The sequence below is a fragment of the Carlito syrichta genome, unplaced genomic scaffold, assembly GCF_000164805.1.
Source record: "Carlito syrichta isolate Samal-C Ts95f unplaced genomic scaffold, Tarsius_syrichta-2.0.1 Scaffold254042, whole genome shotgun sequence".
NCBI lineage: Eukaryota > Metazoa > Chordata > Mammalia > Primates > Tarsiidae > Carlito > Carlito syrichta.
The window spans coordinates 103,427-129,968 of record NW_007198138.1 but is presented as its reverse complement, the minus strand read 5'-3'; the positions used below and the strand labels follow the sequence as shown (position 1 = coordinate 129,968).

At 39.7% G+C, this 26,542-nt stretch overlaps 1 protein-coding gene across 2 annotated transcripts in view; it reads left to right on the top strand.

The window, feature by feature from the left end:
* SETDB2 (SET domain bifurcated 2) overlaps positions 1-26,542 on the top strand; it is a 63,289-nt gene that overhangs the window by 8,862 nt on the left and 27,885 nt on the right. For both annotated transcript variants that reach the window (XM_008052031.1, XM_008052032.1), the window contains exons 2-5: positions 43-413; positions 6,216-6,341; positions 8,067-8,138; positions 15,430-15,526. In XM_008052031.1, the coding sequence (XP_008050222.1) occupies positions 398-413; positions 6,216-6,341; positions 8,067-8,138; positions 15,430-15,526 (311 nt within the window). In that variant the 5' untranslated portion in view covers positions 43-397. The remainder of the gene's footprint in view (positions 1-42; positions 414-6,215; positions 6,342-8,066; positions 8,139-15,429; positions 15,527-26,542) is intronic.

The window sequence follows — 26,542 nt, the reverse complement described above, 5'->3', positions numbered from 1 at the left end:
TTCTTTACAAATATACACTATTCTTTATTGTTTTCCTTACAGAATGTTTCATACATTTGTGGACCAAAGATGGAGTTGGTTTTCATTTTTAAAAAATGCTGTCAATGATCTGATACGACGATAAATATTTACTTGATGAAGATGCATGGACTTGTCTTTTGGTTGGACTATTGGTCATTTCTGAATATTTCTTCAATCACAGTTTATATTTGAAATCAAGTATCAAAGGATACCAGGTTTAGAATGATATAATTATATGTTTTGTCTGAGGACTATAAATTCCACAGAGACCACAACTGGATTTCAGTGATATTCTACAATCAAAGTGATTCATATCATTCAGTCCTATGATAAACCAAATTGTGAAGCATTTTATATTTATAAACAACATCAAAAGATGGGAGAAAAAAATGGTAGGTTGAAGAACACATTGTTACACTTTATGTTTAAAAATTTTAAAGTACATAGGGTAAGCTGAATTGTGGCATTCTCAAGTTTTTTCCACTGCAAAGAACTTTTCTGAACTACAGGGAGTTAAGGGCTTATTCTCATGTAGCCACCAGTTTTGACTGTCTTTTTAACTAATTGTGAATCAGCAATCCTAAATCAGTACTTTGATGTACTTTTTTAAAAATAAGCTTTATTTTTCAGAAAACTTTTAGTGTTAGAGAAAAATGCAGAGTTCTGATATACCTAGTACCCAGGTTCACCTATGATTAACATCTTACATTTGAATGGTACATTTGTTACAATTAATGAACCAATATTGACAAATTATCATTAATTGAATCCTTTAGTTTATTCATATATTTTTTTTTTGGGTTGAGTCAGAGTCAGGCTGAAGTGCTAGAGTGTAGTGGCATGCTCCCTGCTACCGCAACCTCAACCTGCTGGGCTCAGGCGATCCTTCTGCCTCAGCCTTCCAAGTAGCTGGCCACAGGCATGTACTACCACAGCCAGCTAATATTTTTATTTATTGTAGAGACAAGGTCAGCCATGTTGCTCAAGCTGGTCTCGAACCCCTGAGCTCAGGCAATCCTCTCGCCTCCACCTCCCAAAGTGCTAGGATTACAGGCATGAGCCATCACGCCCAGCTTGATTTCCTTAGTTTTTGTTTTGTTTTGTTTGTGTCGGAGTCTCACTCTGTCACCCAGGCTGGAGTGTAGTGGCATTCTCACAGCCACTGCACCCTTGACCTGCTGGGCTCAGGCCATCCTTCTGCCTCAGCCTTCCAGGTAGCTGGAACTACAGGCACACACAACCACGCCCAACTACTTTTTTGATTTATTGTAGAGATGAGGTCTCGCCAAGTGCCCAGACTGGTCTCGAACCTATGGCTCAGGTAATCCTCTCTCCTCAACCTCCCAAAGTACTGGAATTGTAGGTGTGAGCCACCATACCTGGCCAGCTTTGTTTTCTTAAATTTTATTGGCAGTGTCCTTTTTATTAATCAGTTCTAAGACTAAACATTTATTCTGCTTGTTTTTAAATAATTCATCTTAAATATTTCCTATTAAATAACCACACAACAATTTTCAGTGATAGTCACTGAAAAAATTCAATAAATCCTGATTGCTGTCTTTTAGCATCATTTTTTTCCCTCAGTCTAGGACAGTTATGTGTGAATTTTTTTTTTTTTTGAGTTGGAGTCTCACTCTGTCACCCAGACTGGAGTGCAGTGGCCGCTCCCGGCCACTGCAGCCTCGACCTGCTGGGCTCCGGTGATCCTTCCACCTCAGCCTTCTGAGTAGCTGGAATTACAGGCATGCGCTACCATGCCCGGCTGATTTTTTTGATTTATTGTAGAGATGAGGTCTCGCCAAGTGCCCAGACTGGTCTCGAACCTATGGCTCAGGTAATCCTCTCTCCTCAACCTCCCAAAGTACTGGAATTGTAGGTGTGAGCCACCATACCTGGCCAGCTTTGTTTTCTTAAATTTTATTGGCAGTGTCCTTTTTATTAATCAGTTCTAAGACTAAACATTTATTCTGCTTGTTTTTAAATAATTCATCTTAAATATTTCCTATTAAATAACCACACAACAATTTTCAGTGATAGTCACTGAAAAAATTCAATAAATCCTGATTGCTGTCTTTTAGCATCATTTTTTTCCCTCAGTCTAGGACAGTTATGTGTGAATTTTTTTTTTTTTTGAGTTGGAGTCTCACTCTGTCACCCAGACTGGAGTGCAGTGGCCGCTCCCGGCCACTGCAGCCTCGACCTGCTGGGCTCCGGTGATCCTTCCACCTCAGCCTTCTGAGTAGCTGGAATTACAGGCATGCGCTACCATGCCCGGCTGATTTTTTTGATTTATTGTAGAGATGAGGTCTCGCCAAGTGCCCAGACTGGTCTCGAACCTATGGCTCAGGTAATCCTCTCTCCTCAACCTCCCAAAGTACTGGAATTGTAGGTGTGAGCCACCATACCTGGCCAGCTTTGTTTTCTTAAATTTTATTGGCAGTGTCCTTTTTATTAATCAGTTCTAAGACTAAACATTTATTCTGCTTGTTTTTAAATAATTCATCTTAAATATTTCCTATTAAATAACCACACAACAATTTTCAGTGATAGTCACTGAAAAAATTCAATAAATCCTGATTGCTGTCTTTTAGCATCATTTTTTTCCCTCAGTCTAGGACAGTTATGTGTGAATTTTTTTTTTTTTTGAGTTGGAGTCTCACTCTGTCACCCAGACTGGAGTGCAGTGGCCGCTCCCGGCCACTGCAGCCTCGACCTGCTGGGCTCCGGTGATCCTTCCACCTCAGCCTTCTGAGTAGCTGGAATTACAGGCATGCGCTACCATGCCCGGCTGATTTTTTTGATTTATTGTAGAGATGAGGTCTCGCCTGCCCAGGCGGGTCTCGAACCCACAGGCTCAGGCAATCCACTCACCTCAGCCTCCCAAAGGTGCGGGATTATAGGCTGAGCCACTGAGCCCGGCATGCGTGAATATTTTAATGCTACCAGAAGCTATTTTTAAAAATAGTTTCAAAATCCTTCCAATCTTGATGTCTATTTCTAATAAAGATAAATTCCTAGTAAGGGATATTGACTCATCTATGAAAGGAAACATAATGACAATAATCCATTAAGTGCTTTGAAAAATAATTTTGGGCCAGGCACAGTGGTTCATGCCTATAATCCCAGCACTTTGGGAGGCCGAGGTGAGAGGATTGCCTGAGCCCCTGGGTTCGAGACCAGCCTGGGCAACATGATGAGACCTTATCTCTATAATAAATCAAAAATTAGCTGGGCATGGTGGCATGTGCCTGTGGTTCCAGCTATTTGGAAGACTGAAGCAAAAGGATTGCCTGAGCACTGCAGGTCGAGGCTGCGGTGGCCGTAAGTGTGCCACTGCACTCCAACCTGGGCAATAGACTGAAACTTCGACTCAAGAAACAAAATTCCACGATGAAAGATTAATTTTTTTGCCTATATTTCCTGTTAAATTATTTATGGTAATTTCTTGCCAACTGCTACAGGCTTATCTACCCATCAGCTCTAGGAAGTAGGTGGCTACTATTATTCTCATTTTACAGATGTGTTCACACAGCTAATAAGTGACTGTACTGAGATTCAAACTCAAATACACCTGAACTCCAAAACCCAGATTGTTAATCACCACAGATCCATTCTTCCCTTGACTCCGGAGATACTATTCTCTGGCGTTCCCTTCCACCTTCTCAGTATCTATGGTTCCTTTTCCTCGTATTCATCCCTTGCAGGTTGATGTTCTCCAGAGTTTGTTCTCCCCAAGGAATCACATCTGCTCTGTGGTTTCAGTAAGCATTTGTGTGCTGATGCCTCCAAAATGTGTATTTCTGAACCAGAGCTTACTCTCTGAAGCCTGTTTATCCAGTTTGCTCAATGAGCCCCTACCTACTTGAATTTTCTACCTGTCTCTTTATCTCTATTCCATTACCCTCCATAGGTTGCCTGAGGCAGGTAAATGGAAATCATTCTTGACTACTCCTACTGCTACCTGAGTGATCTTTCTGAGAAAGGTATCTAATGGCATCATAAGATGCTTACACCTCTTGAGTAGCTTTCCATATAAAAGTAAAGCTGCTTGGCATGGTGCACAAGGCTCTCCATGTTATGTCTTCTACTTGCCTTTTGAAGCACCAATTCTCATTCATTTTGTCCTCTCACATTGCATTTGTTTCACATCTTGAATCCTTGTCTGAACTGAGTTATGTAGAATTTAAAGTAAGCTTCATCTTATGTAGTATACATGGGCTCAGAGTATTAACAGGGAAACAGCACCCCTCCTGCAGCCACTGCATTGACAGCAGCTCTAAATAACCAGAGGTCCCCTTTGGGTAAGGAGACCTCAGCAGTAGTTGGGCGCTGATGTCTAAGCCTCTTTCCTTATGAAGGTTCTCCAAACTCAGAGGTTCTGGGTTTAATTTTTATTAAGGAAATGTATTTTTTGCAAACTATCTGGGCTCTCTGCCCATTAATCCTCCTCCAGCCTACGCAAGTGGCCTTCTAAAATGCAATACTCTTATGTCTCTTCTTTGCTTGAGGACCTATTAATTAATTTTATACATTATGCATTTTGACATTTTTTTAAACAGGTCATGCTTAACATTTTAGGTTTTGGTTTTTTTGTTTTTTGGGGTTTTTTTGAGTCAGAGTCTTACTCTGATGCCCAGGCTAGAGTGCAGTGGCGTGCTCACAGCCACTGCAGCCTCAACCTTCTAGGCTCAGGTAATCCTTCTGCCTCAGCCTTCCATGTAGCTGGAACTACAGACGCACTACCACGCCTGACTCATTTTTTTATTTATTGTAGAGACGAGATGATCTCGCCAAGTTGCCCAGGCTAGTCACAGACCCCTGGACTCAGGCAGTCCTCTCGCCTCAATCTCCCAAAGTGCTGGGATCGCAGGCTGAGCCACCGAGCCCGGCTCATTTTTGTTATTTTTAAACACAGTGTGTAAGATTTGGCTTTTCTTTACTTGTACAATGGCCACTTATATACCTAATCCTGAATTATACCTCACATCTTTTTTTTTTTTCCCCCCCGAGTCAGAGTCTCACTCTATCACCCAGGCTGGAGTATAGTGACACACTCCCGGCCACTGCAGCTTCAACCTGCTGGGCCCAGGCGATCCTTCCACCTCAGCCTTCCAAGTAGCCAGAACTACAGGCGCTTGCTATCACACCCGGCTAATTTTTTTGAATTATTGTAGAGACGAGGTCTCATCATGTTGCCCAGCCTGGTCTCGAACCTGCAGGCTCAGGCAGTCCTCTCACCTCAGCCTCCCATGTATCCCACATCTTTAAAATAAAAAAAGATTTGGCTTTTGCCAAATTCGTCTAATTGCCTTTTTCATATTTCTCTTTTCAATTTTGAAGTAATTCTTTTTTTCTGAGTCGGAGTCTCACTGTCAATCAGGCTGGAGTGCAGTGGCATTCTCACAGCCATCGCCGCCTCAGCCTGCTGGGCTTAGGTAATCCTTCCACCTCAGCCTTCCAAGTAGCTGGAACTACAGACAGACGCCACTTCGTCCATCTAATTTTTTGATTTATTGTAGAGACGAGGTCTTGCCAAGTTGCCCAGGCTGATCTCAAACCCATAGCCATAGGCAATCCTCTCACCTTGGCCTCCCAAAGTGTTGGGTTTATAGGCATGAGCCACTGCACCTGGCCAAAAAAATTATTTAGGAAAATTTTAATTAGGATGTTAGTATGCTGGCCATCAGAAATGTTGGCTCATTTACATAACTTTAGCTGGAAATACCTTAAACATTATTTCATGTCATATAACTAAACTTAATGTAACAGACTGTAAAAGGCAGTATTGTTGGACACTTAGTTATGTCAGCGACCATTGAGATGTTTCATTCTGAAACCATGCTCAGTGGAGGTTATATCTCTAAAGACTTAAAAAAGAATGCACATATAGGTATATGTATGCCCCACTATCACTCAAATGAAGTCATTCCTTTTGCTTTCTAGTCAAGAAATAGTGTCACTAAAGTTTTCAGTATGTATATTTTTAAATTAACAAAAATAAATGAGATCATATTCTTTGTTTCTAGTTCTTTGTAAGGAAATCTTATAAAATATTTTTCCTCAAGGAAAGTGATAGACCAATTGAATCTTGATTTTATTTAGAGACCAAGTAGATTTTTCTGTAACATTTGTCTTAGGGAAATTGCAGTCTTTTTCTGTTTAACTCTTAGGCTATTTCCATATGTTTATTTTAGGTGATGCAAAAACTTTCTGGATGGAACTAGAAGATGATGGAAAAGTGGACTTCATATTTGAACAAGTACAAAATGTACTGCAGTCACTGAAACAAAAGATCAAAGATAGATCTGCAACAAATAAAGGTATGAAATAATAAAAACCTTGACAGTGTTTAGTACTAAATATTTCTGGCAATACAGTATAATTCTGCTTCCAATATTTGTAAAGGTAGGTGAATATGATCACTTGTGGATAATAGCCACTAAATTTATTTATTCTTATCTCAGCTATTTTTTCCCCTCGTTTTATCTTTTTTTACCTTTGTGTCTTTTTTGTGGAGGAGAAGGGGAATGTTGCAAAAGTAATATCTGCTTATTTTACAACATTTGGTACTCATAGGAAAATATAACAAAAATTATTCACTACCACACATTCAGAGGCAACCAGTTTTTTTGTAGGTACATATAAAAAGAATGAATCACTTTATTTTGCCTACTTGAAATACAATGTACTCTACTAGTCTTCTGAAAGACTTTATTTATTTATTTATTTTTTGAGTTGGAGTCTCACACTTGTCTCCCAGGCTGGAGTGCAGTGGCACGCTCATGGCCACTGCAACCTTGACTTGCTGGGCTCAGGCGATCCTTCCGCCTCAGCCTTCGAAGGAGCTGGAACTACAGGTGCACACCACCATGCCCAGCTAGTTTTTGTGATTTATTGTAGAGACAAGGTCTCACCAGGTTGTCCAGTCTGGTCTTCAACCCCCGGGCTCAGGCAATCCTCTCGCCTTGGCCTCTCAAAGTGCTGGGATTACAGGCTGAGCCACTGCGCCCTGCCAAACATAAGACTTTAATGTGGCATTCTCTTTCATTTCATCAGGACATATATGGGGTTTTTTTGAGTTACCATCTCACTGTGTCATCCAGGCTGGAGTGCAGTGGCACCACAACCTCAACCTGCTGGGCTCAGGTGATTCTTCTGTCTCAGCCTTCCAAGTAGCTGGAACTACAGGCACGCGCCACCATGCCCAGCTAATTTTTTGATTTATTGTCGAGATGAGGTCTTGCCAAGTTGCCCAGGCTGGTTTCAAACCCGGGACTCAAGCAATCCTCTCACCTCGGCCTCCCAAATTGTTGGGATTATAGGCATGAGCCATCACGCCCAGCCCATATATGGTTTTAAAGCAAGATTTTTTTCCCCCAGACTATTCTTAATTCTTTCTCATGTTCTTATGGTATTGTGTATTTGTCAAAAAATTGGGACCATTATTTTATTTTATCTATTTATATATTTTTTTGATTTTTGATTCTTGATTTTTTTTTTGCATCGGACTCTCACTGTTGCCCAGGCTAGAGTGCAGTGACACACTGCTGGCCACTGCAGTCTTGACCTGCTGGGCTTAGGTGATCCTTCCACCTCAGCCTTCCAAGTAGCTGGAACCACATGTGCACCACCATGCCCAGCTAATTTTTTGATTTTCTGTAGAGACGAGGTCTCTCCAAGTTGCCCAGTCTGGTCTTGAACCCCTGGAATCAGTCAGGTAATCCTCTTGCCTCCGCCTCTCAAAGTGCTGAGATTACAGGTGAGCCACTGCACCCGACTGTTTTTCATCTTACTGTTCCTTCTCAATCCTTCATGAGTCAGATATATCTAGGTTTAAAGCCAGTTCTACTACTTCCTAGCTGAATGTTCTGGAATAAACAGCTTTACCACTGAGCTTCAGCTTTTTTATCTCTAATGCAGATAGTCATAATTATTCAGAGAAGTAGTGAAGATTAAGTGAAATAAACTAAAACTATGTATATCATTTAGTATAGTAGCTAGCATAAAGATGATGGTGATGCTGACTATTTTTTTTTTCTTCACAGAATACGTACAAGCAATGATTCTAGTGAATGAAGCAACTATAGGTAACAATTCACATCAACAATTGATAAAGGGTATGTATGTACATCTCTAATCCCAATCTTGAGTATTCTCTGGTATTTTCTTGCCATGAAGCAGGACAGCCTTAATATGTCAGGTTAATTAAAGCTAATTTAAAATAAAATGTAAGATACACTTTTCTAAGTTAAATCAATCAAAGTTTCCCCTATTAAATGAATAGTCCTAATCATCCGGAGATAGGAAATGCATGCCTAACTAAGCGTCCTAGGGAAAGAAACAAATGTGTGTCTTCTTCAAGAATACCTTCTCATAGAAAGAGGGCAGATAGAATCCTAAGACTTTAAACCACTATAAACTGACTTTCTATGAAGAACACTACCAAAAAGGTATATTCTGGGATAGAAAAGTTGGTGAATAAATTTTTCATTTTTAGATTTTTTTTTTTTGAGTCAGAGTTTACTGTTTCCCAGGCTGGAGTGCAGTGGCAGGCTCACAGCTACTACAGCCTTAAGCTACTGGGCTCAGGTGATCCTTCTGCCTCATCCTTCCAAGTAGCTGGAACTACAGGTGTGGGCCATCACACCCAGCTATCTAGATTGTTTTTAGACCATCATCAGTCTTCCAGGCTCTAAACAAACTTAGTTTAGAAGGATCAAAGATAATGTACTAAAGCAAAAGTTTTTTCTCCACTCATAACACTTTTAAAACCAAACGTGTGGGTTCTTCAAACTAAGCAATTGGTTGAAGAAATTTCTGTGAAGCAATTTTCTGTGAATACCAAAGGGATGTCCTACAATTTATTTTCCTTCTGACACCTGCTACCTAGAGTTAGCACAGATCCCACAGATTAAAGGCTCAGTTCCACAGATTTCCTCCCCACTTCAGAATCCAATCACAATCCCTGGGCCTCCCATGCTTCTGACTGGCTTCCCACAACCTCCTCCTCTGTTTCTGTAGTTTGCCATAATGGCTTTCAAACTTTAGGGTAGCACTTTACTTATAGTTACCAGTTTATTATAAATAATACACATGAATAGCCAGATGAAGACGTACATAGGGAGAAGTCTAGAAGGGTCCTGAGTGCAGGAGCTTGTATCCCTGTGGAATTTTTGGGTGTACCACCCTCCTAGCATGTGGATGTATCCACCAACTTGAAAGTTCTTAGAACCCCGACTTGTAGAAAGGTCTTATGGCAATTTCATTACATAGGCATGATTGATTAAATCACTTGGTGATTAGCTCAATCTCCTGTCCCTCTCCCTTCCTTGGAGATGGGGGTAGAGAGGGTAAGGATGAAAGTTCCAACTCTAATCATACCTTAATCAGACGTGCCCTGCTCTTCTTGATAACCATCCCCTCTCCTTGACAACCAGTCCCCAGGTATCTAGGGACCCTCCATTCCATTATCAGTCATCTCAGCATACAAAAACAATCTCCTGGAGATTGTAAGGGTCTTAGAAACTCTTGTGTCAGGAACCAGGGACTAGGACCAAATGTAACAGTAATATTTTAACAGTTTTTCTGTCACTCAAGAAATTATAAGGGTTTTAGGAATTCTATCAGGAGCAAGGGTAGAGATCAAATATATATTTCTTATTATGTTGCATGTACTAAGACTAGAAAAAGAAAAATTGAAAAGTTATTTTGGCCGGACTTGGTGGCTCAACCTGTAATCGCAGCACTTTGGGAGGCCGAGGCCAGAGGATTGCCTGAGCGCGTGACCAGCCTGAGCAACATGGTGAGACCCCGTCTCTAAATCAAAAATTAGCCAGGCATAGTAGGTAGCACTCGCCTGTAGTTCTGGCTACTTGGAAGGCTGAGGCGGAAGGATCATTGGAGCTCAGATCATTCTGGCTGCAGTGGCCAGAGGCATGCCTTGTCCAGCTTGGGCGACAGAGTGAGACTCCAACTCAAAAAAAAAAAAAAAAGGAAAAGTTATCTTATCAGAAACACCATTCCATAAATCTTAGTCTATCACAAATTGGCTGAAGTATCAAAGAAGTACAACTTTTACTAGATTTTAATTCTGTTAGATATTGTTAACAGTTTTAATAAACTTAATTTTTGTGTCACCATCATGATTTGGAAACTTAAGAGTTTTGAATCTCTGAAACTACAGTCTAGAATCACCAGTCTATTTTAAATAAAACTTTTGTTATTAAAAAGTATTCTTAGCCAGGCGCAGTGACTCAAACCTGTAATCCTAGCACTTTGGGAGACTGAGGTGAGAAAATTGCCTGAACCCACAGGTTCAAGACCAGTCTGGGCAACTTCTTGAGACCTCATCTCTACAATAATTCATAAAAATCAGCCGGGTATGCTAGCGCACGCCTGTAGTTCCAGCTACTTGGAAGGCTGAGACAAAAGGATTGCCTGAGCCCAGCAGGTCGATGCTGGGATGGCCGTGAGCATGCCACTGCACTCCAGCCTGGGTGACAGAGTGCTGCTCCAACTCAAAAAAAAAAGTGTTCTCAATTTCAGTACCTAAAATATAGCTTGATGAGGTAAGAAGAAAACAATCTCCTTTTCACAGTATCCTTCTATAACACTTGGAATTGTAGGGGAGGAAAAACTTTTTCTCTGTTTCAGTGGCTGGGGCTAGAGCTGTGAATTAGACTGACAAAAGATAGATCAACAGGAGAAAAAAAATACAAGTGTGTTAACTTTTAATTTTATGTGCAGGGAAGCATCACAGAAAGAATGAATACCCAAATCAGTGTGAGATTTGAGAGCATATTTTACAAAACATCGGGAGGGGTAGAAGAGTACTTCTGGAAAAATAAATGACTTTTTAGAAGGAAAAGCAGAAAGAACACTTACTTAAGGAAGCGCAGATAACTTTTGAGAGATAAATGGGTTCCAGGAGAATAAGTGGGAATGATAATTTATAACAATGTCAGGGTGTGGTACTGACTTTCTCTTCTCTCTTGTGATGAGTTAAACTTTCCTGTTTAATGAAACTTTCCAACTTCCAAGGAGGAGACTTACGCCAGTTAAGCTTATTTTGGAGGACTTGCTTTTAGCCAGATAAGAGAAATTCAGAGAAAACCACTTCTTCCATTTGTTAATTCCCAGATGTCTTCATCTTAAAATAATCTTTATGCCACTGTGGCACATTGGGACAATCTTTAAGGGATTATTTTATTATGCAAGAGAGGAGCTGTTACCAAGAGACATGGTAACAAATTACTGTTTCTAAATAACATTTTTTTTTCTTTTTGAAACAACTTGTTTGCCACTAAAAGTAAGTTGGCAGCCGGGCTCGGTGGCTCAGCCTGTAATCCCGCGCCTTTGGGAGGCTGAGGTGAGTGGATTGCCTGAGCCCGTGGGTTCGAGACCCGCCTGGGCAGGCGAGACCTCATCTCTACAGTAAATCAAAAAATCAGCCAGGCATGGTAGCGCATGCTTGTAATTCTGGCTACTTGAAAGGCTGAGGTGGAAGGATCGCCAGAGCCCAGCAGGTTGAGGCTGCGGTGGCTGGGAGCGGCCACTGCACTCCAGTCTGGGCGACAGAGTGAGACTCCAACTCAAAAAAAAAAACAAAAACCAAAAACAAAAACAAAAGTAAGTTGGTCTTTGTTTTGAGTCTTTTAAGGTAATAATTTCATCGATGGAAATGCTGATTATTGTAATTTCATATTCGTATGTAGTTTGTTCATCTGAAGTATAACAGATTTATCAAAACTAAGGTATACTTATTTACCAGTGGTGAAGAAATGTTTTTTTAAGTAAGTAATTGGGGACAGTTTATGTAATTGACACTTTTGGCAAATATAAGGATTAAAAACTTTCTAATAATAAAGTTTTATCTTTCCATTTATCTTAAAAAGAATTTTGAGTCTGAGAGAAACAAAAGGATTTAGTGATGAGATCAAAATAAGCCATTCTGAATCCAGCCTAGATTCCCCAGGCTGTGATCAAAACACTAATTACGTTTATTTTCTTTATATATAGCTGCCAATATTTACTAGATCCTCATTAAATTATTGGTTTAGTGTTTTCTTGAGAGGAATTACTTTTCTTTTACCTAATTACTAATTTTAAATCTCCATGTTTTTCAGTAAGTCTTATGTGCAGCTATGCTTATATACATTTGTTTTGTTCGTGTTCATTAATATAGACTTGTGTGACTCTTGCAAAGAAATTAGCTGGGGGGAAAGTCAGAAATTCTTAATTTGTTAAACTTACCTTTTTTTTTTTTTTTTTGAGTCAGAGTTTCACTCTGTCACCCAGGCTGGAGTGCATTGGCATGCTTATGGCCATCTCATCCTCAACCAGCTGGGCTCAGGCAATCCCTCTGCTTCAGCCTTCCAAGTAGCTGGAAGTACAGGCACATGCCACCAGGCTTGGCTAATTTTTTTTTTCTTAATTTATTGTAGAGTTGGGGTCTCCCCAAGTTGCCCAGGCTGGTCTCCAGCCCATGGGCTCAGACAATCCTCTTGCCTCCACGTCCCAAAGTGCTGGGATTACAGGCATGAGTCACCTCACCCAGCCGTTTACCTAGTTATATATGTAACTGTCAACGTTACTTAATTTCTAATCAGTTATATAGCTGTCAACATAAAACAGTCAAAAGAGTGAGAACCTAATGTAAGGAGAGTTTATTCAAACACAGAATGCAAGGGTGGCCATCCAGGGGACAGAGCTACACCAAAGAATGGTGGTCAGTGCTCCTGATGTGGGAAAAGTGAGGATCTTTAAATAGGCAGAACAGAGGTGTTGAATAGAATTATAGCATTTTTCAGACAAAGGCATACATACAAATATTAGTTTTGATTGCCTACTATTGATTACATTCTCGGTGAGTTGTTTAATATTCTACTATAAAGAGATAACAGTCAGAAGGTCTGTTTCTCCTTTAGTCTAGGTTTGAATAAAGGCTCAGAGTCTTGGCTCGTGTGGTGGCTCACATCTGTAATCCTAGCACTTTGGGAGGCTGAGGTGGGAGGATAGCTTGAACCTAGGAGTTCAAGGTTACAGTAAGATATGATTGCACCACTGCATTCTAGCCTGAGCGACAGAGACCCTGTCTCTACAAAAGAATAGGGAGTCTGGTTCATATATAACATCTCAACACAAAAGTCAGAAAGCAATGTTCATACACCAAAGAAAAAATTAGTTATGTACATGAGTCAGGTTTCAAGGATTGACTGTTTTCCTTTGGTGTAATAAATTTGGAAGAACATAGAATTTTTTTTTCAGCATAGCTCTCTTCAGCTAACAGATTTTAGACCTTCTTTCTCTACCTGGATGATTTTTAAAGAGTGATACTGGTTTTCCAGTTAGCCAAGGTGCAGCCTTGGAGTAAAATATTATTTTATTTACTTATACTGTTTTTGTTTTTGTTTTGCAAAAACTGGTCTGCACTAAAAAAGATCAATGTGATGACAGATTCTTTACTTGAATAAACTCTAGTTAGGCTCCTAAATTTTTTCCTTGGCCCATCTGAGTACACTAGTAACCCCTTACCAACCATTTCACTTTCAGTGGTTTCAGTTACCCAGGGTCAACCTCAGTCCAATATATTAAATGGAAAATTTTGGAAATAAACATTTGTAAGTTTTAAATCATGTGTTCTGAGTAGCATCATGGAACCATACCATCTAGCAAGAACACATTCACATAACTTTTATTACAGTATATTGTTATAATTGTTCTGTTTTATTATTATTAACCTCTTGCTCTGTTTAATTGATAAATTAAGCTTTATCATAGTTATACACTTGCAGAAAAAATATAGTGTGTATGTGTATAGAAGGTTGGTTATCTGAGGTTTCACTCATCTACAGGGGTCTTGGAACATACTCCTTGAGTATTAGAAGGAACTACTGTACTTCTTTGTAAAATCTAGTTTTAACAAGAACCCACTAAGTCAGTTTAGCAGGAACCCCCCCAGTATCTGATCAATCTTGATATTTGATCAGATTCCTCATCCTCCAGTGTCCCCAGGTGATGTCTGTTCACCCTGGCTGGCCTGTCTTCAGCAAGAGTTTCATTAGGTCAGTTTAGCCAGATCCCCCTTTCTCAGTGATGTTTCCTCTTAGTAATTTTTCCATTCACTTCCCCCCCACCCTGCTCCAAATGAGCCCACTCTCCCTTTTTCACTGCAAAATTGCATTTTGTGATGGTCCTAAGTAAAGTCTGCCTTCAACATGCTTTATTTATGTATTTGCTTGTTTATTTATTTATTTGAGTCAGAGTCTCACTGTTACCCAGACTGGAATGCAGTGGCATGCTCCTGGCTACTGCAGCCTCAACCTGCTAGGCTCAGGTGATCTTCGGCCTCAACCTTCCAAGTAGCTAGAACCACAGGTGTGTGCCACCACGCCTGGCTAATTTTTTTATTTATTGTAGAGACAAAGTCTTACCTCTATTAAAAAAAAAGCACAAAAAGTGCATGAGGGAAGTTGGAATGTGTAAACAAAGTTGATATATAACTATGATATGTAACCTATTTCACATATACACTTTTCAAAAAAATCAAGAAATCTTTACATTTTTATTAAATATTTGTAGTCATATTATAGGGTAGTAGATGAAATAGAAAAAGAAACAAGAAATGAGATAAAATCAAGTGTAAAATAATATATGAAGAAATATGAAAATACAGATAGAAGGATCAAAATGGAAAGCAGCCTCAACGCCCCCCTTCCCAAATAATTATAGAAAAATAGGAAAACAAAAAATACATAAACTTTCCATTTCTGACCTTTTATATAGTCTTGAAGAATTGTGTATTTTTCTATAAAATACAGGCAGTTGTAGGGATATTTGATGTTCACTTAAAAGATTAGCTAAAATTCAGATCAAGTTCGAGGCAAACTAGAGTTCTTGGGTTAAAAAAAAATTTTTTTTTTGAGTTAAAGTCTCACTCTGTCACCCAGGCTGGAGTGAATTGGCACAATTACAGCCATCACAGCTTCCTCCTGGGCTTCAGGCGATCCTTCTGCCTCAGCCTTCCAAGTAGCCGGGACTACTGGTGTGCACCACCACACCCGGCTAATTTTTTTGATTTATTGTAGACACAAGGTCTTGCCATGTTGCCCAGGCTGGTCTCGAACTCCTAAGCTCAGGAAATCCTCTTGCCTAGGCCTCCCAAAGTGCTGGAATTACAGGTATGAGCTACCAGCACCTGGCAAAAATCTTTTCTGTTCTAAATGTTTTGTTTTTGCTTTTTGAAAGTATTGACACCAAATCTTTTGGATCAATCTTGAAATCTAAATATGTTTGCAAATCTTAGGGCTTCATACAGTCAAGTCAGTGAGTGTATCGTTTGTGTATTATAATGAATGACTTTTAACTTGGTGTACTTGTTGCTCAATTTTATGTTTTTTTTGTGTGTAGATCATACACCTGTGACTCAGAATGAACAGGAAAGCAAGTCAAACGCATTTCCCTCTACATCACATGAAAACTCCTTTCCAGAAGACTGTACATTTCTGTACGTATACAAATTATTTATGTTGTTAATGCTTTTGCTCCAGAAAGAGATTTGCTCTGTATAAATTAATTGGTATCAGAATAGATAAAATATATTTAAAATATTTTTTCCCATTAAAGCTTTAAAAGTTGTACATTTTAGTATTTTATGTAGAATAAAGTTTTATGAGTCCCTTAATAGGTTATTTATTTGCTATCCTTAGCTAATCAAGTCTCTTTATAAGATTTAGCTTAAAATATCTTGGTGTATTTTATTAATACATTAATATCTACTACCGAGTTGTGTTTTTTTTTTTTCTTTTTTAAAATTTTTGGATTATTTGGAGTTTTTTGTTTTTTTGAGTTGGAGTCTCACTACATCACCCAGGCCGGAGTACAGTGGCACACTCACAGCCACCCCAGCATCACTCTGCTAGGGTCAGGTGATCCTTCCACCTCAGCCTTCCAGATATCTGGAACTACAGGCGCATGCTACCATGCCTAGCTAATTTTTTATTTAATGTAGAGATGAGGTTTCATCAAGTTGCCCAGACTATTCTCAAATCCGTGGACTCAGGCAATTCCCTCACCTCAGCCTCCCAAAGTGCTGGGATTACAGGCTTGAGCCACAGCACTCAGCCTTCTTTATTTTTTTTTACGGGAATGGGGGGGTCAGAGTCACTCTGTTGTCCAGGCTGGAGTGCGGTGGCACACTCATGGCCACCGCAGCCTCAACCTGCTGGGCTCAGGTGATCCTTCCACCACAGCCTTCCAAGTAGCTGGAACTACAGGCATGTGCCACCACACCCGGCTAATTTTTTGATTTTTGTAGAAACAAGGTCTCACCAAGTTGCCTAGGTTGGTCTCAAACCCCTGCACTCAGGCATTCCTCTCACCTCGGCCTTCCAAAGTGCTGGGATTACAGACTTGAGCCACTGCACCAGACTATTTGGAGATTTTAAAAGGGTCAGAGTGTTTCTCTCCTGCTGGGCTTATGTAATCCTTCTGCCTCATCCTTCCAAGTAGCTGGGCCTACTGGTGCGTACCACTAACACAGTTCAGTTTTTAAAATGCATAATGTCTCTAAAGTAGTACAAAAAGCTTATAGGACTAGGCTAAATTTTTCTGACCTTTTCTTTTTCCTTTTACTATTACTTTCAATAAATATTCCTCAGTATAAAGGAGAATTGTACAAGGGGGAATCATACTCTGACAATTTGTCTTTCTTTATCTTTAGTAGATATTGCCTGTACCAAAACCAACAAATACTAATTTAAGGGAAGCTTCTGAAAGTATTTTGTGCTAGAGCAGGGAACATAGTGTCAAAAAATAAAAAAAATATTCTTGGAAAGGAAGTTCTTAAATTGTCCTTGTTTTATTTGTTCTGTAAACTCAATATTGACAAATCAATATAGAATCTTTTTTCATTTTAGTGTCTATGAGAGTTGATAGACACAATTTCACATGATTTGTATTTATAAATATTTGAGATGTCATTGTGATTTGAATGACTCTAAAAGACCCATTTAGCATGTTTTAAAATACTCTCAGGAAAAGCTAAGTGTACACTTTTGTAACTTCTTGACTGCCCTTTTCAGTAGCTAACAAAACATTTTTTTCCTAGAAATTCTTACCTTCTAATATACAGTGTAGAATTTCATTGATTTTTTAAAAATGGATTGTCAGTCTTAATCACCAAAATATAAGGCTCATTTTCATATAAATTACCACCAAACAAACTCTCTCACCAAATAATTGTCTATATATTTAGACAATTATGTTTTAGACCTAAATCCATGTTAAGCATCACTTTTTAGTTTCAGTTTGTTATGCTAGCTTATCAAAATCTTTTTGAAGTTTGGAGCTCTTGTCTGTAATATTTTTGTCCTTTTTAGTTTATCATCTTGTACAAATAAAATAAGCTTTCTAATCTTTATTATGGTCACTGAAAATATTGACCAGGATGTGACCAAGGACCTGTAGCTGACTCATTACTAGATAACCTCTTCATCACATTTCAGGAAGAACTATTCCACGAAATGGGAATACTTAGTTTCACTATTATCCCACCTTTATTTCTGTCTTCCAAGGTTGTCATGACAAAGTTTCACGGATACAGCATTCTGTAGTATTACCAAACTTTATTAAAAACCTTATTAGATGCTGGGCATGGTGGCTAATGTATATAATCCCAGCACTTTGGGAGGCTGAGGTAAGAGGATTGCCTGAGCCCATAGTTTGAGATCAGCCTGGGCAACTTGGCGAGACCTCATCTCTACAATAAAACAAAAAATTAGCTGGGTGTAGTAGTGCATGCCTGTGGTTCCAGCTACTTGGAAGACTGAGGTGGAAGGATCTACCTGAAGCCAGCAGGTCGAGGCTGCAGTGACTGTGAGCGTGTCCCTGCACTGTCCTGAGTGACAGAGTGAACTACAACTCAAAAAAACGACAAAAATTAAAAACCTTATTAGGAAACCTTATCAAAAAGGAAAATTCAGTAAATTTGGACTTTAGTTGTTGACACAGCACCTAGTGTGGCTTTTTAAATTCTAAGTATTTAGAAATCACACACTTAGGGCTGGGCACGGTGGCTTATGCCTATAAGTCCATCACTTTGGGAGGCTGAGGTGAGAGGATTGCCTGAACCCATGGGTTCAAGCCCAGCCGGGGCAACTTGATGAGACCTCCTCTCTACAGTAAATCAAAAAATTAGCTGGGCATGATGGCGCTTGCCTATAGTTCCAGCTACTTGGAAGGCTGAGGTGAAAGGATCACCTGAGCTCTGCAAGTCAAGGCTGCGGTGGCCATGAGCATGCTACTGCACTCCAGCCTGGGGGGCAGAGTGAGACTCCAACTCAAACAAACAAATAAATTATAAATTCTAGGTATTCTGAAGTCACATACTTAAGACTGGGTGCAGTGACTCAAGCCTGTAATCCCAGCACTTTGGGAGGCGGAAGTGAGAAAACTACCTGAATCCATGGGTTCAAGACCAGCCTGGGCAACTTGATGAGACCTCATCTCTACAATAAATCAAAAAATTAGCTGGGCATGGTGGCACGTGCCTGTGGTTCCAGCTACTTAGAAGGGTGATGCGGAAGGATTGCCTAGAGCCCAACAGGTCGAAGCTGTAGTAGCCGTGAGCGTACCAGTGCACTCCAGCCTGGGTGACAGAGTGAGACTCCAACTCAAAAAAAATTTTTTTTTAAATCATACACTTGATGCTCTCTTCTAGAAATTTCTAAGAGATCAGTTTGAAGCTAATCATTCTGTATTTTCAGGAGTCTGCCCTTCTTTCCTTTTTAAAAGAAATCAGGGTAGCATTGTTTTATTTTTAATTCCTACATAAAGTTTTTTTCAAGACCTTGAGATATAATTTGTTCAGGCATAGAGTCTTATATATGTTTAAATAAACGTGAGCTCTGGTAGCCTCTTTTTAGCTGTTATAGACTTCAGTTTCTTCTATTCTTTTTTTTTTTTCTATTTCCAACTTGAGGGCTGTACTTTTTAGATGGAAAAGACAAAGGCAAAATTGTTTTTGAGACACTCTAACTTCTCTTTGTTATCAGTTAGCTTTATGCCATTTTTCCCCTCACAGATTATTTTCTTGTTCTAAGCATATCTTAAAATTTTTTGTTGTCACATTAGCATGTTTGGAAACTTCAGTTCTTACCAGGCTTGAGTCTTTTTGACACTTCTCTTGCAGTTTCACACCAATATATGTAATTTTTTTAGTTGGAGTCTCACTCTATTGCCCAGGCTGGAGTGCATTGGCAAGCTCATGGCATCACAGCTTCGACCTGCTGGGCTCAGGCAATCCTTCCCTATCAGCTTTCCAAGTAGCTGGACCTACAGACACATGTCACCATGTCTGACTAATTTTTTGGTTCATTGTAGAGGCGAGGTCTCGCCAACTTGCCCAGGCTGGTCTCGAGCCCATGGGTTCAGGCAGTCCTGTCAGCCTCCCAAACTGCTGGGATCATAGGTGTAAGCCACTGCACCTGGCCTCACACCAATATTTTAAATTATGAATTGTGTTTATTATTAGTTGTCTTTTGTACATATTCTTTTCAAAATCTGAACTTTCCAGAAAAATTGAATTGGGCTTTCTATCTGCTTTCCATCTCATTAGCAGTATTTGGGATTATACAATCAGAATTTCATTTCCTTAGGAATCTCCCATCCCTCCTTTGCTGAACTCCGACACTGAGACTTTGTCCATGAAATCATACCTAATTCTGAGTTTAATTTTTTGAGATCTTTTCAGATGAAGGGGCATGTCTTACTAGGCTCAGGATTTTCTTCCTTTGCCATTAAGAATTCCAAGGAGGCCGGGCATTGTAGCTCACGCCTATAATTCCAGCACTTTGGGAGGCTGAGGTAAGAGGATTGCCCACGGGTTAGAAAGTGGCATAGGCAACTTGATAAGACCTCATCTCTACAATAAATCAAAAAAAAAAAAAAAAAAAAAATTAGCCGGACATGGTGACACATGCCTGTAGTTATAGCTACTTGGAAGGCTGAGGCAGAAGGATCACTTGAGACCAGCAGGTTGAGGCTATGGTGGCCGTGAGCATGCCTCTGCACTCCAGCCTGGGAGACATAGTGAGACTCCAACTGAAAAAAAAAAAAAAAAAAAGAATTCCAAAGAAACATTTCATTCTTGACCAGAATAGTGTTTAAATAACTCCTTTGGTATTTCCTCTGCAGATCACAAGGTTATTGCTTATTTTACTTTCAGTAGTTATACCTTCTAGTAGACTGCTGGTCCCATAGGCTGACTGGTAAACTATATAGTCAAACACTTAAGCTGGGACTTTTGAACCCAGCTTAATTGCTCAAGATTATACAAATTGTTAATGGCAAAATTTGGTATGAAAATCTTAGGTCTAATGGGAAACAGGCTTTTCATTTGACCAGAATTGATTTCCACTCCATGTGAGTTATGATATAGGTAAATATAAATCCAGAAATTTTACTTGAGTAATTTTTTTTTTTTGAGTTGGAATCTCACTCTGTCACCCAGGCTGGAGTATAGTGTCATGCTCCCAGCTGCTGCAGCCTCGATCCACTGGGCTCAGGCAGTCCTTCCACCTCAGCCTTCCAAGTAGCTGTAACTACAGGTGTACGCCACCACACCCAGCTAATTTTTTGATGTGGTCTCACCAAGTTGCCCAGGCTGGTCTCAAACCCCTGGGCTTAGGCTATCCTCTCTCCTCCACCCCAAAGTGCTGGGGTTACAGGTGTGAGCCACTGCACTCGACTAAAGATAATTTTTTAAAGAAGATATCTACTTTTATGATTTTAGAATACCTGACTGAATTATTTTTCTTGTTAAAATACTTTGATTTGTCAGGAATTCACATCTATTCAAGCTAGCTTAAATATTGGAATTCATTAGCGATAGGTCAAGTTTATAGCTTTGGATACAGGTTGACAGTAGGCTTTCCCCCCGTTTAAAGACACAGGGGTAAATTTAAGACATTTGGCTTTTCTTTTTTTTAACTGAGTCAGAGTCTCACTCTGTCTCCCAGGCTGGAATTCAGTGGTATGCTCATGGCCACAACAGCCTTGACCTGATGGGCTTTGGCTGTTCTTCTGTCTCAGCCTTCCAAGTAGCTGCAACCACAGGCACGCACCACCAGACTCAGTTAATTTTTGATTTATTGTAGAGACAAGGTCTCGCCAACTTGCCCAGACTGGTCTGATACTCTTGGTTTCTGGCAGTCCTCTCACATCTTCTTCCCAAAGTGCTAGGATTATAGGCGTGAGCCACAACAACCAGCAAGCCATTTGACTTTTCACTTGACATGCACACAGATCCTAAAGATCATTTTATTTATACACACACACACACACACATGCCTACACATACTCACATGTGCAGGTACACACACATGTAAAATAGATGTTAAAGAACATAAAATGTAACACAGCAGGCCGTATGGGCACTAAAATGGGAACCAGAAAGTCAGTGCCTAAGGACAAGCAAGGTTTATAATGTCTCAACTGTATTTCTTTCCATCTGTTATGTCGTTTTTTTTTTCCTGTTCCTACGTGACCTAACATAGCTGTTCCAACTAAATTCCACATAACCTTCTAAGGGCAAGTGTTACTTCATGATATATGTTATATGTCTTAATTCCAATTATTGACAGACAGCATAAATAGCCTAGTATGTATACAAAACCCAACATCTTTTAGTATACTGAAATTAATATGCCACCTTGCAAAAGATGACCAAAGAAAGGAGTGAGCTAAAACCAAGTGTATCTACTAATCTCTAAGATGAATACAGTTTACACTAATTTTTTAAAAATATGCCCCCTTAAAGATCATAAAGGATAGAATGACTTTTTATATCAGCCTTGCCAAAAGCTAGATAATCAGTTGGCAGCCTCTGAGCCACATTTCACCTTGAAGTTCAAGGTAACTAATGACAGAACAGTTGTCAGACCACATGCAACTGAGAAACCCTTACCCAGAGGCTGACATGCATTGCCCATACTGGGTAACCATAGTTATCTCCTTATCCTACAAATAGCAAATTTATCCTGTGTTTACCCCTAGCATTTTTATATTTTTGGAGGGTCAATAACTAGGTTTACAATACTGTGCATAGAATTGGTTTTCTTTATTTCTGTTTTGTCTTTCTGTAATGTGTCTTAACACCTAAATAAAGTTAAACTTCCTCTCTGTAAAATGGGGTGAAATACTTTACACCTGAGACTTGTAAGTTGGGTTTTTTTTTTTTTTTTTTTTTTTTTGAGTTTAAGTCTCACTCTTGTCACCCAGGCTGGAGTGCAGTGGCACACTCACAGCCACTGCAGCCTCAATCTGCTGGGCTCAGCCTTCCAAGTAACTGGAACTACAGACACATGCAACCATGCCCAGCTAGTTATTGTGATTTATTGTAGAGATGAGGTCTCACCAAGTTGCCCAGACTGGTCTCGAAACCCCAGGCTCAGCCAGTCCTCTCTCCTCGGCCTCCCAAAGTGCTGGGATTACAGGCTGAACCACTATGCTTGGCCTTTCTTTTTTCTTTTCTTTTTTTTTTTTTTTTTTTTTGAGTCAGAGTCTCACTCTGTTGCTCAGGCTGGAGTGCGGGGGCGCACTCACAGCAACTGCAGCCTTGACCTGCTAGGCTCAGGTGATCCTTCCTCCTCTGCCTTCCAAGTAGCTGAAACTACAGATCTGTACCATCACACCTGAATAATTTTTTGATTTATTGTAGAGATGAGATTTTGCCAAGTTGTCCAGGCTGGTCTTGAACCTGTGGGCTAAGGCAGTCCTCTCACCTTGGCTTCCCGAAGTGATGGTATTATAGGTATGAGTCACCAAGCTTGGCTGGGTTTTTGCTGCTTTTTTTTTTGAGTGGGATTCTTACTCTGTCACCCAGGCTGGAGTGTAGTGGCACACTCACGACCACTGCAACTTTGACCTGCTCGGCTCAGACAATCCTTCCACCTCAGCCTTTTAAGTAGTTGGAACCACAGGCATGTGCCACCATACCCAGCTAATTTTTTGATTTATTGTAGAGATGAGGTTTTGCCAAGTTGTCCAGGCTGGTCTCAAACCCATGGGCCTAGGCAATCCTTTCACCTCAGCCTCTCAAAGTGCTGGGATTATAGGCATGAGCCACTGCACCTGGCCCCTCCCTTTTTAAAAAATATTTTTTAATAGATATGAGGTCTTGCTTTGTTGCTCAGGCTGGTCTTGAACTTCTGGCTTCAAGTGTTTATCCCTCCTCGGCCTCCCAAAGTGCTAGGACTACAGGCATTTGCCACCACTCTCAGCCAAAGTGAATTCTGAATTAAAGAAAATGAAAGGGGGGAGAACTCAGGTAGACAAATAAATGGAAGTGCCCAGAGTCCAGAATATACTGTAGTGCTTTATAAGAAAAAGTGGTAAAAAAGAACTTGACACCTAATCATAGGAAACAAAGTTCCAGGTACCAGCTTTAAAAAATAAGGAAATATTAGACACTAATATAAATCAAGTAATAAACATAATTACAAAAGTGGACTAAGCTGAAGAAGATAGATGTTAAATAGAAAAGTAAAATAAAAGGTGAGTTACAGAATATATTTTTTACTATATTGTATGCTTCTCAACATCATTCAGAAGTACTAAAATAAATTGAAATTATTTAAGGGAAACATTACCTCTGTTTCCCACATTTTTCCCTTTCATTTTTAATGCATTAGGCATTACTGCACAGTAGTCCATGGATAGTGATGTATTTACAGTAAACGTAAGACAAGGTCTCACTCTTGCCCAGGTTAGAGTGCATGAATTTACAGTCTCCAATTCCTGAAACCAAGTGTTCCTTCAGCCTTAGCCTCCCGGGTAGCTGGGACTACAGGTGCACACCACCACACCTGGCTAATGTTTTCTTTCTTTTTTTTTTTTAGAAACAGTGCCTGGTTGTGTGCCAAGGCTTGTCTCAAACTCCTGGCGTTAAGCCATCTTCCTGCCTCGGTCTCCTACAGTGCAGAGATTACAGGCATGATAAGCCATCTTACCCAGCCTCCTTTAGCTATATTCTTTTAGCTACATTCTCGCCAATATTTTTTATTGTCTTTTCAAGAAGTGTAAAAGAAGATAACCCCCTTGGGTCCCCTCCCACTGTGGGAGGTTTTCTGTCCTCTCAATAAATCCTGCTTTCCCCCCCCAAAAAAGAAATGTAAAACATGAAGAATAAAGGAATATAATAAACACCCATATTCACACTATCCAGAATTAATAGTTCTTAGCATTTCATTTTATTTCCAGTTTCTTTTTTAAAAATAAAATACAGTGGCGTGTGCCTATAGTTCCAGCTACTTGGAAGGCTCACAGCCACTGCACTCCAGCCTGGGTGACAGAGTGAAACTCTAACTCAAAAAAAAGAAAAGAGAACATTATAGTATCTTTGAACCATACCCAACTTGCCAGCATGACACAGTTCTTTCCCCTGTCTTCTTTCACTATTCACTTCTTTCACTATTCACTGTCTTCTTTCACTTCTGTCACAGAGTAGCAATCACTATTATCAATTATTTTTCTTTTTTAAAATTTGTAATTGACACATAAATGTACATATTTATGAGGTACAATCAGGACATATATACATATTGTATAGTGATTAAATCAGAGTAATGACCACATCCATCATTTCAGATATTTATCATTTCTTTGCATGACATTTCAATTCTTCTATCTTGAAATATATACATTTTTATTTACTGTTGTCTCCCTACTGTGTAATAGAATACCAGAACTACTACTTATATCCTTTTTTCCTTCTTTTTTTTTTTTTGAGACAGTCTTTTTCTGTCACTCAGACTGGAGTGCAGTGGTGTGATCATAGCTCACTGCAGCCTTGAACTCCTGGGCTCAAGAGATCCTTCCTCATCAGCCTCCCAAGTAGCTAGTACTACAGTTGCATGCCAGCTTACCCTGCTAATTTTTTTTTTTTAATATTTGTAGAAACAGAATCTCCCTAGATTGCACAGTCTGGGCTTGAACTGGCCTCAAGCAATTCTGAGTTTTAAAATTCTAATGTCCTCCAGGTTCATCCATGTGGCCACAAATGACAGAATATTCTGTGTTATAGCTGAATAGTATTTATCATAACCATCGTGTGTAAGAGTGTGTGTGTGTGTGTGTGGCATTTCTTTATGCATTTAGCTGTGGATGGGCATTTATGTTGGTTCCACTTGTTGGCTTTTGTGAATAGCGCTGCAATGAACATGGGAGTGCAGATGTCTCTGGCATACTGATTTCACTTTCTTATCATGTATTCCCAGTAATGAGATTGTTCGATTATATGGTCGTTGTTTTTAATTTTTTGAAGAACTTCCATACTGTTTTCCATAATGGCTGTACTAATTTACATTCCCACCAACAGTGCACAGATATTTGAGGGTTCTATTCTGGACCACCACAATAAAGTAAGTCACACAAAGTTTTTGTTTCCCAGTACATGTAAAAGTTATGTTTATACTATATTTTAGTTTGTTAAGTGTACGATATTCATTATGTCTAAAACGAATTTACATACCTTAATTTAAAAATACTTCATTATGAAAAAATGCTAATGGGTATCTCAGGCTTCAGAGAGTTGTAATTTTTTTTCTAGTGAAGGATCTTGTCTTGATGTTATTGGCTGCTGACTGATCAGGATAGTAGTTACTGAAGGTTGGGGTGGCTGCCGCAATTTCTTTTTCTTTTTTTCTTTTTTTTTGGTTTGGAAATTTGGTTTATTTAAAAGTAAATTAGAGAGAGAGAAGGAGAAGATTCACCTCCCCAAGGTGTGGGAGGAAACCAAAGCCAGGAAGCATGGCAACAGCACATGGCCACACCAGAATCTAGCAAAGCAATGGCCAGCAATTTCTTAAACGAAGACAGTAAAGTTTGTCACGTTGATTAACTATTCCTTTCATGAAAGATATCTCTGTAGCATGCAGTGCTGTTCATTAATAGCACTTTACGCATATAGAACTGCTTTCAAAATTGGAGTGAATCCTCTCAAACCCTGCTGCTTATCAACTAAGTTTATTTAATATTCTAAATCCTTTGTTGTCGTTTTAACAGTGTTCACCACATTTTCACCAGGGGTAGATCCCAAGTTAAGAATCCACTTTCTTTGCTCATCCATAAGGAGCACCTCTTCCTGTTCAAGTTTGTCATGAGATTGCAGCAATGTAGTTGACATCTTCAGGTTCCACTTCTAATTCTAATTTTCTTGCTGTTTCTACCACATCTGCAATCACTATCTCCACTGAAGTCTTGAGTCCTCAAAGTACCATGAGGGTTAGAATCAACTTCTTTCAGACTCCTGCTAATGTTAACAGTTTGACCTCCTCCCATGAATCACAAGTGACATCTAGAATGGGGAATCCTTTCCAGAAGATTTTCCATTTATATTGCGAAGACCCATCAGAGGAGTCACTATCTATGGCAGCTATAGCCTAAAGAAATGTGTTTCAGCCGGGCTCAGTGGCTCAGCCTGTAATCCCGCGCCTTGGGAGGCTGAGGTGAGTGGATTGCCTGA